Source organism: Perca flavescens, chromosome 11 (assembly GCF_004354835.1).
Source record: "Perca flavescens isolate YP-PL-M2 chromosome 11, PFLA_1.0, whole genome shotgun sequence".
NCBI classification, from domain to species: domain Eukaryota; kingdom Metazoa; phylum Chordata; class Actinopteri; order Perciformes; family Percidae; genus Perca; species Perca flavescens.
The window spans coordinates 4,005,466-4,018,638 of record NC_041341.1 but is presented as its reverse complement, the minus strand read 5'-3'; the positions used below and the strand labels follow the sequence as shown (position 1 = coordinate 4,018,638).

General features: G+C 43.7%; 1 protein-coding gene across 1 annotated transcript in view; it reads right to left on the bottom strand.

Annotated features, from left to right (window-relative positions):
* Positions 1–13,173, bottom strand: part of LOC114563906 (titin-like) — a 288,313-nt gene that overhangs the window by 97,770 nt on the left and 177,370 nt on the right. Inside the window, 11 exon segments of the mRNA XM_028590893.1 lie at positions 698–1,003; positions 2,098–2,527; positions 3,442–3,632; positions 4,004–4,133; positions 5,526–5,707; positions 6,891–7,190; positions 7,967–8,260; positions 9,819–10,103; positions 11,042–11,219; positions 12,074–12,192; positions 12,345–12,644. Coding sequence (XP_028446694.1) covers positions 698–1,003; positions 2,098–2,527; positions 3,442–3,632; positions 4,004–4,133; positions 5,526–5,707; positions 6,891–7,190; positions 7,967–8,260; positions 9,819–10,103; positions 11,042–11,219; positions 12,074–12,192; positions 12,345–12,644 — 2,715 coding nt within the window.

Genomic DNA, 13,173 nt, shown 5'->3' with positions numbered 1-13,173 from the left:
TGTGTGTGTGTGTGTGTGTGTGTGTGTGTGTGTGTGTGTGTGTGTGTGTGTGTGTGTGTGTGTGTGTGTGTGTGTGTCTGTCTGTCTGTCTGTCTGTCTGTGTGTGTGTCTGTCTGTCTGTGTGTGTGTATGTGTCTGTGTGTGTGTGTGTGTGTGTGTGTGTGTGTGTGTGTGTGTGTGTGTGTGTGTCTGTCTGTCTGTCTGTCTGTCTGTCTGTCTGTCTGTCTGTCTGTGTGTGTGTGTGTGTGTGTGTGTCTGTGTGTGTGTGTGTGTGTGTGTGTGTGTGTCTCTGTCTGTGTGTCTGTCTGTCTGTCTGTGTGTGTGTGTGTGTCTGTGTCTCTGTGTGTGTGTGTGTGTGTGTGTGTGTGTGTGTGTGTGTGTGTGTGTCTGTCTGTGTGTGTGTGTGTGTGTGTGTGTGTGTCTCTGCGTGTCTGTATGTGTATGTGTGTCTGTCTGTGTGTGTGTGTGTGTCTGTCTGTATGTGTGTGTGTCTGTGTGTGTTCGTGTGTCTGTCTGTGTGTCTCTGTGTGTGTGTTCGTGTGTCTGTCTGTGTGTCTGTCTGTCTGTGTGTGTGTGTGTGTGTGTGTGTGTGTGTGTGTGTGTGTGTGTGTCTGTCTGTGTGTGTGTGTGTGTGTGTGTGTGTGTGTGTTTTTTGTGTGTGTGTGTGTGTGTGTGTGTGTGTGTGTGTGTCTCTTACTCAGGATGTCCTGCACCAGGATGTCTCCCGTCTTGGCGGGCTCAGAGTTCCCGGCTGAGTTGACAGCGTAGATCCTGAACTTGCACTTCTTGCCCTCCTTCAGGTCTGGGACGGTGATCTCGGTGGACGGGTGCAGCTTGTCGGCAGGGTTCACCCTCCTCCAATCAGGAGAGCCCTCCTCATGCACCTCGATGATGTAACCGCTGATGGGGCTGCCTCCGTCCCGGTCTGGCGGGCTCCAGCCCAGCGTGATGCTGCTCTTGGTCTTGTCTTTAACCTCGGGGCTGCAGGGGGGGCTGGGGGGCTCTGACAGGGGAGGGGGGGGGGACAACGTCATGATAAGGTCTCTGACAGAGATGTGGTTTCACTAAGTCACTACTGATTATTAGGCTCATTTTGCTGATTCAGATTTGCATCAAAGCTGCAAAATGCAGACTTTAAACTGATTAATAAAGTTAGTTTTTAAGTCGCTGACAGTGTAAACACTTTGATCCTTCTTTTCTCATTTTATCAGACTATATGTGTTTCTTATTTCTTTCTTCATGTTATGTTTTGTTGAACTATTGTTGGGAACCCAACATGCTGAGCCCCATGAGGGTTTATTTCAACATGTGCTATATTATCCTTACTACTAGTATAATGTTACTGCTACTACATTACACATATCTGTACATGTTGTTCATACATTGTTTATTTTACATAGCCATGTTTATTATGCTTTTATAAGGTAACTGCTAATACACTGCACATATTTATATTTAATTTATATTACTCTAAACCATCATCTGTTAACCAACTGTACACTACTGTCTACACAGCACTATATTTCTTGTCTATACTGTCTATACTAGTATACCACATTGCACTTTTCTGCTCTTTTGCACTTCTGGTTGGACGCCATCTGCATTTTGTTGTCTTTGTACTTGTGCTCTGCACAATCACAATAAAGTTGAATCTAATCTAATATAATATAATATAATATAATATAATCTAATCTAAACTGATCTAATCTAACCTAACCTAACCTAACCTAACCAAACCTAATCTAATCTAATCTAATCTAAACTAATCTAAACTAATCTAATCTCATCTAATCTAATCTAATCTAATCTAATCTAATCTAAACTAATCTAATCTAATCTAATCTAATCTAATCTAATCTAATCTAATCTAATCTAAACTGATCTAATCGAATCTAATCTAATCTAAACTGATCTAATCTAATCTAATCTAATCTAAACTGATCTAATCTAACCTAACCTAACCTAACCTAACCTAATCTAATCTAATCTAATCTAACCTAATCTAATCTAATCTAATCTAATCTAATCTAATCTAAACTAATCTAAACTAATCTAATCTAATCTAATCTAAATGAATGAAATGTGAGTGTGACTCACTGCAGGGGTCCAGGGCGAAGCGGCACTCGGTGGCCTCGCAGGGCGGTCCGATTCCCGCGGCGTTGCAGGCGGCGATCCTGAACTTGTACTCGGAGCCTTCGATGAGTTTGAGCACGGTGTACTGCAGCCCCTTCACCGAGGGCTTGGTGACGGGGGCGCGGTTGACGCGGCCCCAGTACACGGCGCCGCGCTCCCGCTTCTCCAGCCAGTAGCCCTGGATGGTGGAGCCGCCGTTGTCCAGCGGGGGGTCCCACGTCAGCGTCATGGTGGTTGCCGTGGCGGCGATGATTTTGGGGTTGCGTGGCGGTCCCGGGAGGCCGAACGGATCCCGCAGCTGCACCTTCTCTGACTCGCAGCCGTCGCTCACGCCGTATTTGTTCTCGGCTTTGATCCTGAACTGGAAGAGCCCGTTCAGGTCCAGCTTGTAGACCTGAAGGAGGACACACACAGGGTTATGGACCATTACTGCTAACAGTCTGTTTATGTTTATACATTTAAAAACACTGTCTCCATTATGATTATAATTTGTGACTGTGTGTGTGTGTGTGTGTGTGTGTGTGTGTGTGTGTGTGTGTGTGTGTGTGTGTGTGTGTGTGTGTCTGTGTTATTGTTTAACTACATCCGTGGGATTCAAACATTTTATCTATACAAAACCTTATGAAGTGCAACTTTTTCTAATGTTAAAAACCTATTTTCAATAAATGTATACATTGTTAGATCAGTACGGATACCCCAAACGGGAGCGTTCCTATGTTCCCAAAGCCCTATGTTCCCACAGCCCTATGTTCCTACAGCTCTATGTTCCCACAGCCCTATGTTCCTACAACCCTATGTTCCCATAGGCCTATGTTCCCATAGCCCTATGTTCCCACAGCTCTATGTTCCCACAGCCCTATGTTCCTACAACCCTATGTTCCCATAGGCCTATGTTCCCATAGCCCTATGTTCCCACAGCCCTATGTTCCCACAGCCCAATGGTACCACAGCCCTATGGTCCCACATTTCCTTTTTTAATGAATTTGTATCAGATTTTATACCCTTTTCTCACAATTTGGTAGCCAATTACACCCAACCTATTATCCAGTAACAATGGACTACAGATGGAATGTAACCCTAACCCTAACATAGGACCTAATTTTAAGAAAAATCTTAGAAATGTGGGAACATAGGGACCAAGTTAACCAATGAAACCGAGAACTCAATTTGAATGTACAGTATGTTGCTTGAAAGTGAATTGATTGAGTTATTTTCTTATCTGCGATCGTTCCTCTGAGCTGAAATAAAAATCTGATGGTGACCTTTGAGTGAAACGTTTGAGAACTCCTGATTTATTTCACATCTCACCCCGTATCGTCGGTCGATCAGGTTGACGGTCAGAAGCTCGTAGTCGGACTTCTTCTTGCTGGCATCACGGCGCTCCATGACGTAGTTGGTGAGCTCGCTGCCGCCGTTGTCCTCTGGGGCGTCCCACGTCAGGTAGCACGAGTCGGCCTTGATGTCCGACACCACGATGTTCCTCGGAGGAAGAGGGCGGTCTGGGAACGCACAGAAACACGGCTGGGTTAATAACGCAATGCTACAGCTGGAACTATTCCACGTGTTACTTTACAGTTAGTTCTCAGATATAATATACTGTGATTAACAGTAAGACATAAATTGTCTCTTTCAGTCAAATTAAAAAATACACACACACACACATACACACAGATACAGACAAGCACGCACACAGACACACGCACAACCACACACATTTATTATTGATAAATAAATCTATCAACCCCTGAGACTAGTCTCATCAAGGGACAGGTGGTAGACTTTGTAGATAACTACAAGTACCTGGAGACTTTTATTGATTGAAAATAACTGGTGCAAAACAAACTCCTGTTTTCTGAGAAGTTCTTCTTACCGAGGATTTCCACTGGGATGACGTGCTCAGCTTTGCCGTAGCAGTTTTCGGCCACCAGTTTGTAGTTTCCTTTGTCCTTCCGGGTGGTTTCTGGGATGGCGATCTTAGTCGTCAGTGTTGTACGGTTCACCTGAAGAACACGCGGCAAATTTATTCAGTCTTTTATTCACTTTGACTGTGCTTTAAGTGAACATACTAGAGGGGGAAACATTTTAACTAATGAACCATGAAACCCCCGTGAAACTCAGACATTTTCTTTGGTATTACAAGTTTTTCTGAAATGTTATGTTTATATGCAGATGATATCATGTTAAATATGCACAAATTTTTATACATTTCCAGAACAGAAATGTTTAAAACTTTGATAAAGCCAGGTTCAATCTTTTTGTTTCATTTTGAATCAACAGTTTTGGAAATCTCTTTTTATCTCTCCATAAATCAGAAAATATTGTCATATACAGCCAAATACTGTCATAAACAGCCATAAATAAGTCAATTTTCTGCATTTTTCTGAATAAAATGTTGTATAAATCAGGCTGTGAATGACATCTGAACAAAGCCTCTATCAGCATGAAACTTCCGCGGATGATTACTGACATTAAAGACAGATATTGTTTTTGTATTTACAAGTTTCCTGAAATGTTGTTGAAATGTTTAAATATGCAAATGAGGGGTTATCTAACTCTAAATTTTGGTGAATTTAGGAGAAATCTACAGACACAAACGAACGAAGTGAAGTAAAATCAAGTCTTCGTACCACAAGTGTGAAAGAAGACGTGTTACAGAAGATAATTCGTTGTTTTAAAAGTTTGTTTTATGTTTTTGCCTGCTTAAAAAAAGTTGGAAAACAAACTTAACTCTCCCAGTGTCCTCGGGTCAAATCTGACCTATTTTCAAAAGGTTTCTATATCAGAACTTTGGGCTTTCTTTCAAACAAATTGTCCAAAATTTGCGTTGTAGTGAACCATCCACAAACGTGGATGGTTCACTACAACGCTCTTCACAATAAATGATCAGTTCACTCCTTTTATTGAATTTGGGTGTTTTAGTCAATTTTATAACATTTGAAAAAAAACAATTGATAGAACTTTGAAAAAAGTGACAAAAATGTTCCAAAAAGTGACAAAAATGTCAGATTAAAGTGACATAAATCAAAAAAGGCTCAAAAAAAGTCAACAAATGTTGACAAAGTGACAAAAACATCGGGGGGGGGGAAAGCCACAGAAGTGTCGAAAAATACGACCAAAACATTAATAAAGGTTTTTCATTTAAAATTTCGACTCAGAAAAACAAAAAGTTACAGGTCTACGGGAAGACACCATCACAGAACAATAAAAGGAGCCTTCGCTCATCAACATCACTGATGATGTATCAAACCAAAATAGTAGTATTCATTTGCTGCAGAATCTCTCTTATTTAAATTTGGGTATGGACATGAACTTTCATAACAATCTGGTGTGTAGTTGTTTGATTTTCTCTGGACCGAACTGTGGGTCATGAACCCAGGAATGAGTTCTCTGACCTCCTGCATCTCCATGGTCATCGTCTCGTCTTCGGGCAGCTGGATCTCCACGTCGTCCTTCATCCAGCGCAGCGTCGGCAGAGGGAGTCCCTTCACCTCAGCTGGGATGTCGATGGCCACGCCTTTCTTCACGTTGATGGCGTTGTTCTTGAAGAACTTCAGGATGGTGATAACTGGAGCGACTGTGGACAAAAACAAACACATCTGTCAGCGTTTCGCCTGCTTCACTCTGAACGTATAAACATGGAGAGTCTCGCTTTAAGGGTAACGGTGTCTTTTTACAACCCTAACCCCTAACTTTCCTATGTTTTTTGGGTCTTAGTGATTGATGGGAACAACAATCTCTGAAACTTCCAGTCCAGTATTAAGCAAGAAACAAGCTGCAAGATAACCCTATAGGACCCACCAAACTCCATGTAAATAATCAGTACTTTTATCATGCTAAAACACACTTCATTCAAAGTGGACAGAAACTAAATAAAACTATCAAAAGCCATCTTTGTTCATCTTTCCACTGTTTCAACAATCACCACTCTGGTTTGGTTGAAATAAAGCCTTAATTCACCCATTTACATGTGGAAATATGCTGGCTCTATACACGCTAAAAGTCCAGATTATTTACATGGAGTCTGGTGGAGATATGCTGGCTCTATACACGCTAAAAGTCCTGATTATTTACATGGAGTCTGGTGGAGATATGCTGGCTCTATACACGCTAAAAGTCCAGATTATTTACATGGAGTCTGGTGGAGATATGCTGGCTCTATACACGCTAAAAGTCCTGATTATTTACATGGAGTCTGGTGGAGATATGCTGGCTCTATACACGCTAAAAGTCCTGATTATTTACATGGAGTCTGGTGGAGATATGCTGGCTCTATACACGCTCAAAGTCCTGATTATTTACATGGAGTCTGGTGGAAATATGCTGGCTCTATAAACGCTAAAAGTCCTGATTATTTAAATCTTTTTTTTATTTTACCTTTATTTAACCAGGAAAGTCCCATTGAGATTAAAAACCTCTTTTTCAAGGGAGTCCTGGCCGAGTCTGGTGTAGTTTGGTGATGGGGATTTCGGGGCTGTTTCATGTTAAACTAAAAGGATCTTAATCTTTAACTAAAAGGTCTATCTGTGTAGGGATCCATCCCATAATGTTGTCAGACTCTTAGAATAATAATCTGAGTCTGTCAGCAGCAACAACAGAACTTTTAGTGACTCTAACTGCTGCTGAACATTAGTCCTGTAGGGTTACATTACAGCTCGGTTCTGGTTTAATACCGGACCAGTTTCACAGATTGTTGTTCCATCAGACACACACACATGGAGACATATGGAGCAGGTTTAATTTAACAGTGAGTTTCCTACTTTGGTCGTCTTGGACCATGACGTCGATTGGCTTGGAGGGCTCCCCGTCTCCGACCTCGGTCACGGCTTTCACTCTGAACTGGTACTCCTGGTTCTCCGACAGGTTCTCGATGGTTCCGCAGCAGTCGGTGAACATCTTGCGGTTCGCCACCTCGAACTCGGTGCCGTCGGAGCGCATCTTCTCCACGTAGTAGCCGACGATGGGGCTGCCGCCGTCGGTGCGAGGCGGTTGCCACGCCAGCGTGACGGTGGTCGGGCTTCTGTCGGTGTAGTGCAGCTTCTCCGGAGCAGACGGGGTTCCTGCAGCAACGCGGGAGAAGTTGGGTTAACATCGTGACAACAAGAACTTTAGGGCTCACAGATATTTTCTCAAAGTGCCAGCAAAGCCTAACAGTGAGGAGCATAGATGTGTTGTCTATACAATATTAAATTCAAACATTATTATTTGTTTTTTTTCCTACGCGGTTTCTCTGATATTCTCAGAGTTTCTCTGATATATTTTGTCAGAAAAATGTCATCTGGTGTCAGAAGAATATTATAAATTCAGTTTCTTTTGTAACATCCATCATGAAACGTCCTGGTTGGGGTTCCGAGTCCTGCTGGTTTTTTATCTTACTCTCTTTGGGAAGCATTTCTTTATTTTTTTTTGGGAAGGAAGCACCGTTTCACTTTGCAAGGTGGATCAACCTCATCACGCCGTTTGTCTTGTAAAGTTGTGTTTACGCACAATTAATCTCAGAGAATAGACAGAAGAAAGTAGCTGCGGCTGCACCCAAAATGAAGACTGGAAAAGAGAATTATTAGGTACAAACATTTACAGACCACGAGATCTGTTGGTGTTTTCTGTGTTGTCGAACTTCAGCATGAAACTGACCGTTTTGAGACACTGCCTCAAATTTATGTCACAAATCATCATCAGCGTGACATTTGAAGGAAATACGGAGGAATAAAGTTTACGTTACTGTGGAGTGTGAAAAGGTTTGAGAAAAACGCTGTTCCACACCGTTTCTCTGATTAATTTTGTCAGAAAAATGTCATTTAGTGTCCACAGTCGTTGATATTTAGTGGGTGTTTACCTTTGGGATCCTCTGCCAGGATGGGTCCGATGTCTGTGGGCACTCCATCTCCGAACTTGTTGCGTGCGATGACCCTGAAGTCGTACTCCTCCCCAGACAGCAGGCCCTGGACGTCACACTTGCAGGACGCCGTCTCGATGGGCTGGCGGAACAGCTTCATCTTGGCGTCCTTCCTCAGAACCTCGTAGCCGATGATGTCGCTGCCGCCGTTGTCCAGCGGGTCAGACCACGACAGCGTGATGTTCTTCTTGGTCACCGCCACCGTCTTCAGGTCCACCACCGGCCCCGGGACGTCTGCGGGACACCGACACAACGTCAGGAAATACATAAACACTAAGGTAGGTCTTTTCGTCTGCAGGACACGAACAAATGTTAGCGTGGTGGTTTGTTTTCTACCAATGCTGCCTGGAATCTCTTAGATAGATAGATAGATAGATAGATAGATAGATAGATAGATAGATAGATAGATAGATAGATAGATAGATATCATAGATAGATAGATAGATAGATAGATAGATAGATAGATAGATAGATAGATAGATATCATAGATAGATAGATAGATAGATAGATAGATAGATGGATAGATAGATATCATAGATAGATAGATAGATAGATAGATATCATAGATAGGTAGATAGATATCATAGATAGATAGATAGATAGATAGATAGATAGATAGATAGATAGATAGATATCATAGATATCATAGATAGATAGATAGATAGATAGATAGATAGATAGATAGATAGATAGATAGATATCATAGATAGATAGATAGATAGATAGATAGATAGATAGATAGATAGATAGATATCATAGATAGATAGATAGATAGATAGATAGATATCATAGATATCATAGATAGATAGATAGATAGATAGATAGATAGATGGATAGATAGATATCATAGATAGATAGATAGATAGATAGGTAGATAGATATCATAGATAGATAGATAGATAGATAGATAGACAGACAGACAGACAGACAGACAGACAGACAGACAGACAGACAGACAGACAGATAGATAGATAGATAGATAGATAGATAGATAGATAGATAGATAGACAGACAGACAGACAGACAGACAGACAGACAGACAGACAGACAGACAGACAGACAGATAGATAGATAGATAGATAGATAGATAGATAGATAGATAGATAGATAGATAGACAGATAGACAGTTAGGTAGGTAGATACTTTATTGATCCCCAAGGGGAAATTCAATTTTACTCTTTAAATGTTATTTATGAATGAAGTTGCTGGTAAAAAGCTTCAAAAACGTAGAAAAAAGTGAGATAAAAAGAGCAGAAAGTGACAAATACGTTTATTTACACTGACCCATAAACAGATTGCCCTTAAACATGTGGAGAGTGCATGCAACACTGACCCATAACGGCAACACAAACATTATAAAAAGCCACAAAAAGCGGAAAGGTGACAACAACAAAAAAAACTGTTAAAAACCCCTTGAAAAAGGCACCAAAAAAATGCTGAAAATATGTCAAAAAAGCAACTAAAAAAGTGACAAAAACATTGGAAAAAAGCAACAACAAAACAGCAGAAAAGTCACAAAAACGTTGAAAAACTGAAATGGATTTTGGCTGTGAAACCTCGATGCCGTTGTGTATTTACTGACTATATAATCTATAATACTAATAATAATTTGACTTGGTATCTTTTCTTTTGTTTATGTTGTTCATGTGGATTTGTTATTTCATCATCCTGTTTGTGTTATGTGTTGTGTGTGATGTCTTTGAGCGGCTGGGACCTTGAGTTTCCCCTGGGGATCAATAAAGTATCCATGAATCTATCAATCTGATGAATATGTAATATGTATTTACTGACCCAGGATGTCCACCCGGGTCTCGGCGGTCTTGGTGCCGCTGCTGTTGGTGCCGGTGACCTGGTAGTTTCCGTGGTCGGCCCTCAGCGCCTTCTTGATGACCAGGACCGTGTTCTTTCCCTCCGTCTCCACCATCATCCGCTCCTTGTCCGTTTCCTTCTCGTTTTTGGTCCAGGTGATGGTTGGAGGCGGGCGGCCCGTCACCACGGCGGGGAGGCGCAGCAGCTCGCCGGCCCTGATGATGACGCCGTTCCTCACCGAGGCATCGAAGCTCACCGCCGGAATTACTGAAAGACAGCCGCACAGAGACAGACAGAGACAGTCAGAGACAGAGACAGTCAGTGACAGAGACAGTCAGACTCAGAGACAATCAGAGACAGTCAGAGACAGTCAGAGACAGTCAGAGACAGAGACAGTCAGAGACAGTCAGACTCAGAGACAATCAGAGACAGTCAGAGACAGTCACACTCAGAGACAATCAGAGACAGTCAGAGACAGTCAGAGACAGTCAGACTCAGAGACAGAGACAGTCAGAGACAGAGACAGACAGAGACAGTCAGAGACAGTCACACTCAGAGACAATCAGAGACAGTCAGAGACAGAGACAGTCAGAGACAGTCAGACTCAGAGACAGAGACAGAGACAGTCAGAGACAGAGACAGACTCAGAGACAGAGACAGACAGAGACAGTCAGAGACAGACAGAGACAGAGACAGTCAGAGACATCAGAGACAGTCAGAGACAGTTAGACTCAGAGACAGTCAGAGACAGTCAGACTCAGAGACAGACTCAGAGACAGTCAGAGACAGTCAGACTCAGAGACAGACTCAGAGACAGTCAGAGACAGTCAGACTCAGAGACAGAGACAGTCAGACTCAGAGACAGACTCAGAGACAGACTCAGAGACAGTTAGAGACAGTCAGAGACAGTCAGAGACAGAGACAGTCAGAGACAGATTTATTAACACATCCCATGTTACACTTCCTGAGCTTTAATTTCTAATTCCTAAAACCAAAAGGCTGTGAAAACATTTAACATCATATGTACAGTATATGTGTAATATATGCTACCCTGGCAACGTTGGATTTGCTTTTCTTATATTTTTCTTTTATACACCTGTATACTGGTCTGTACACCTCTGTACGACTCTTTGTCCACGTTGCACTTTTTCAGGGAACAGAGCTATAAAAGAACAGTGAAGTCCAGTGTTGTTGAGTGGGCGTACCTTGCGGCTCTGTGACGGTGACGGGGTCGGTCACACCGGGAGCTCCGGGCCCGGCGTCGTTGACGGCGATGACGCGGATGTAATAATCGGCTCCCTCGGTCAGACCGGTCACCGTGTACGTCAGCTCTTTACATCTGAACTCGGTGCTGCGAGTCCACTGCTTCTCTCCGACCAGAACCTGCAACCGCACAAAACAGTTCAACATCACAGATGGGCTGACGCTGCGCTCACGGCGGCTAAGGGAAATGTGAGAAGAGAGAAGCAGGGCCGGCCCGCGGCGAAGGCCAAGGCCAAGGCGAAGGCTAGGGGCGCCGACAGTCCAAAGGAGTAGAGACAAGTTCAAGATACTGAGAAAGAAAACGGCAAAAATGTTGAAAAAAGCGTAAAAAAAACAGCCAAGATACAGCATCAAAAACACGTTAACGATGCAGCTCGTTAACGATGCAGCTCATCAACGTTGCAGCTCGTCAATGATGCAGCTCGTTAACGATGCAGCTCGTTAGCGTTGCAGCTCGTTAACGATGCAGCTCGTTAGCGTTGCAGCTTGTTAACGATGCAGCTCGTTAGCGTTGCAGCTTGTTAACGATGCAGCTCGTTAGCGTTGCAGCTCGTTAACGATGCAGCTCGTTAGCGTTGCAGCTCGTTAACGATGCAGCTCGTTAGCGTTGCAGCTTGTTAACGATGCAGCTCGTTAGCGTTGCAGCTTGTTAACGATGCAGCTTGTTAGCGTTGCAGCGTGTCAACAATGCAGCTCGTTAGCATTGCAGCTCGTTAACGATGCAGCTCGTTAGCGTTGCAGCTCGTTAACGATGCAGCTCGTTAGCGTTGCAGCGCGTCAACAATGCAGCTCGTTAGCATTGCAGCTCGTTAACGATGCAGCTCGTTAGCGATGCAGCGCGTCAACGATGCAGCTCGTTAGCGTTGCAGCGCGTCAATGATGCAGCTCGTTAGCGATGCAGCTCGTTAGCGATGCAGCTCGTTAGCGATGCAGCTCGTTAGTGATGCAGCTCGTGTTGTGTTGGCTTTCCGTACCTTCTCCAGGTGGTATCCCAGGATATCTCCTCCACCATTGTACAGCGGAGGCTTCCACGCCACGATGACTGAATCCTTCCCCGTGTCCACGATCCACGGAGTGGGGGGGCCGGGGGGCACTGGGAGGGACACAGAGTTATTATTATTTTGTTATTATTATTATTATACCAATTGCTGCCTCAAAGGACAGAAAATACTAAAATGTATTCCAACTTTGTTCTCAAACATCTCCCCCTGACGTCTCTCTCCTGACAGGACCAGAGCGACTTACGGATGGCGTCCACGGCGACGGTTCGGTCGCTGGGCTCGCTGAAGGGCCCGGGCCCGGCCAGGTTTTCGGCGCAGACCCTGAAGATGTAGGTGAGTCCCTCCATCAGGCCGAGCACCTTGACTTCCAGAGAGTTGAGCAGCGCGCGGTTGACCCGCGTCCAGTGTTTGCTGTTCACCTCCTTCCTCTCGATCCAGTAGCCCAGGATCGGGCTGCCGTTGTCTTTGGGCTCGTGCCACGAGATCCTGGCGGTGCTCGCCGTCACCTCGTGGACTCGGGGCGTGGTGGGAGCATCTGGAGGATCTGGGGGGAGGGGGAGAGGGAGGAGAAACAGTCAGTAACCCAACGCTCTTTATACATCCTCCGTGGAAAAGGGAAAAGAATAGGATTTTTGAAATGTATAAACACTATAAAGGTAGTGCTTAGGGAAGGAAAGGAAAGGAGGGAAGGAAGGAGGATTCAGTTATTGGAAGCATATGGAGGACTGGGGGGTAGACAGAGAGAAAGAGAGAGAGAGAAATAGTCAGTAAAAGGGCTTTAAATGAACTTTTTTAATCACCAGCCAACATTGCTAGTACATTTTTAAATTTACCAGCCAATCAGATTTTCCACTAGCCTAATTTTTACTAATTTCTACAAATTCTTTCAACTGAATTACTTAATTTCATCGATATCGCACGCTAGACACGTAGCCAACGTCACGACATGGTGTTCATGGCAGAGTTGCCAGATAAAGATTACATTTCCAAGCCAAACACACACTGTAAAGCGCCCAAATTTCTTGGCGGAAAACTGGCAATCTGGCAACATTTCTGCAGCTAGCCGATTTAAA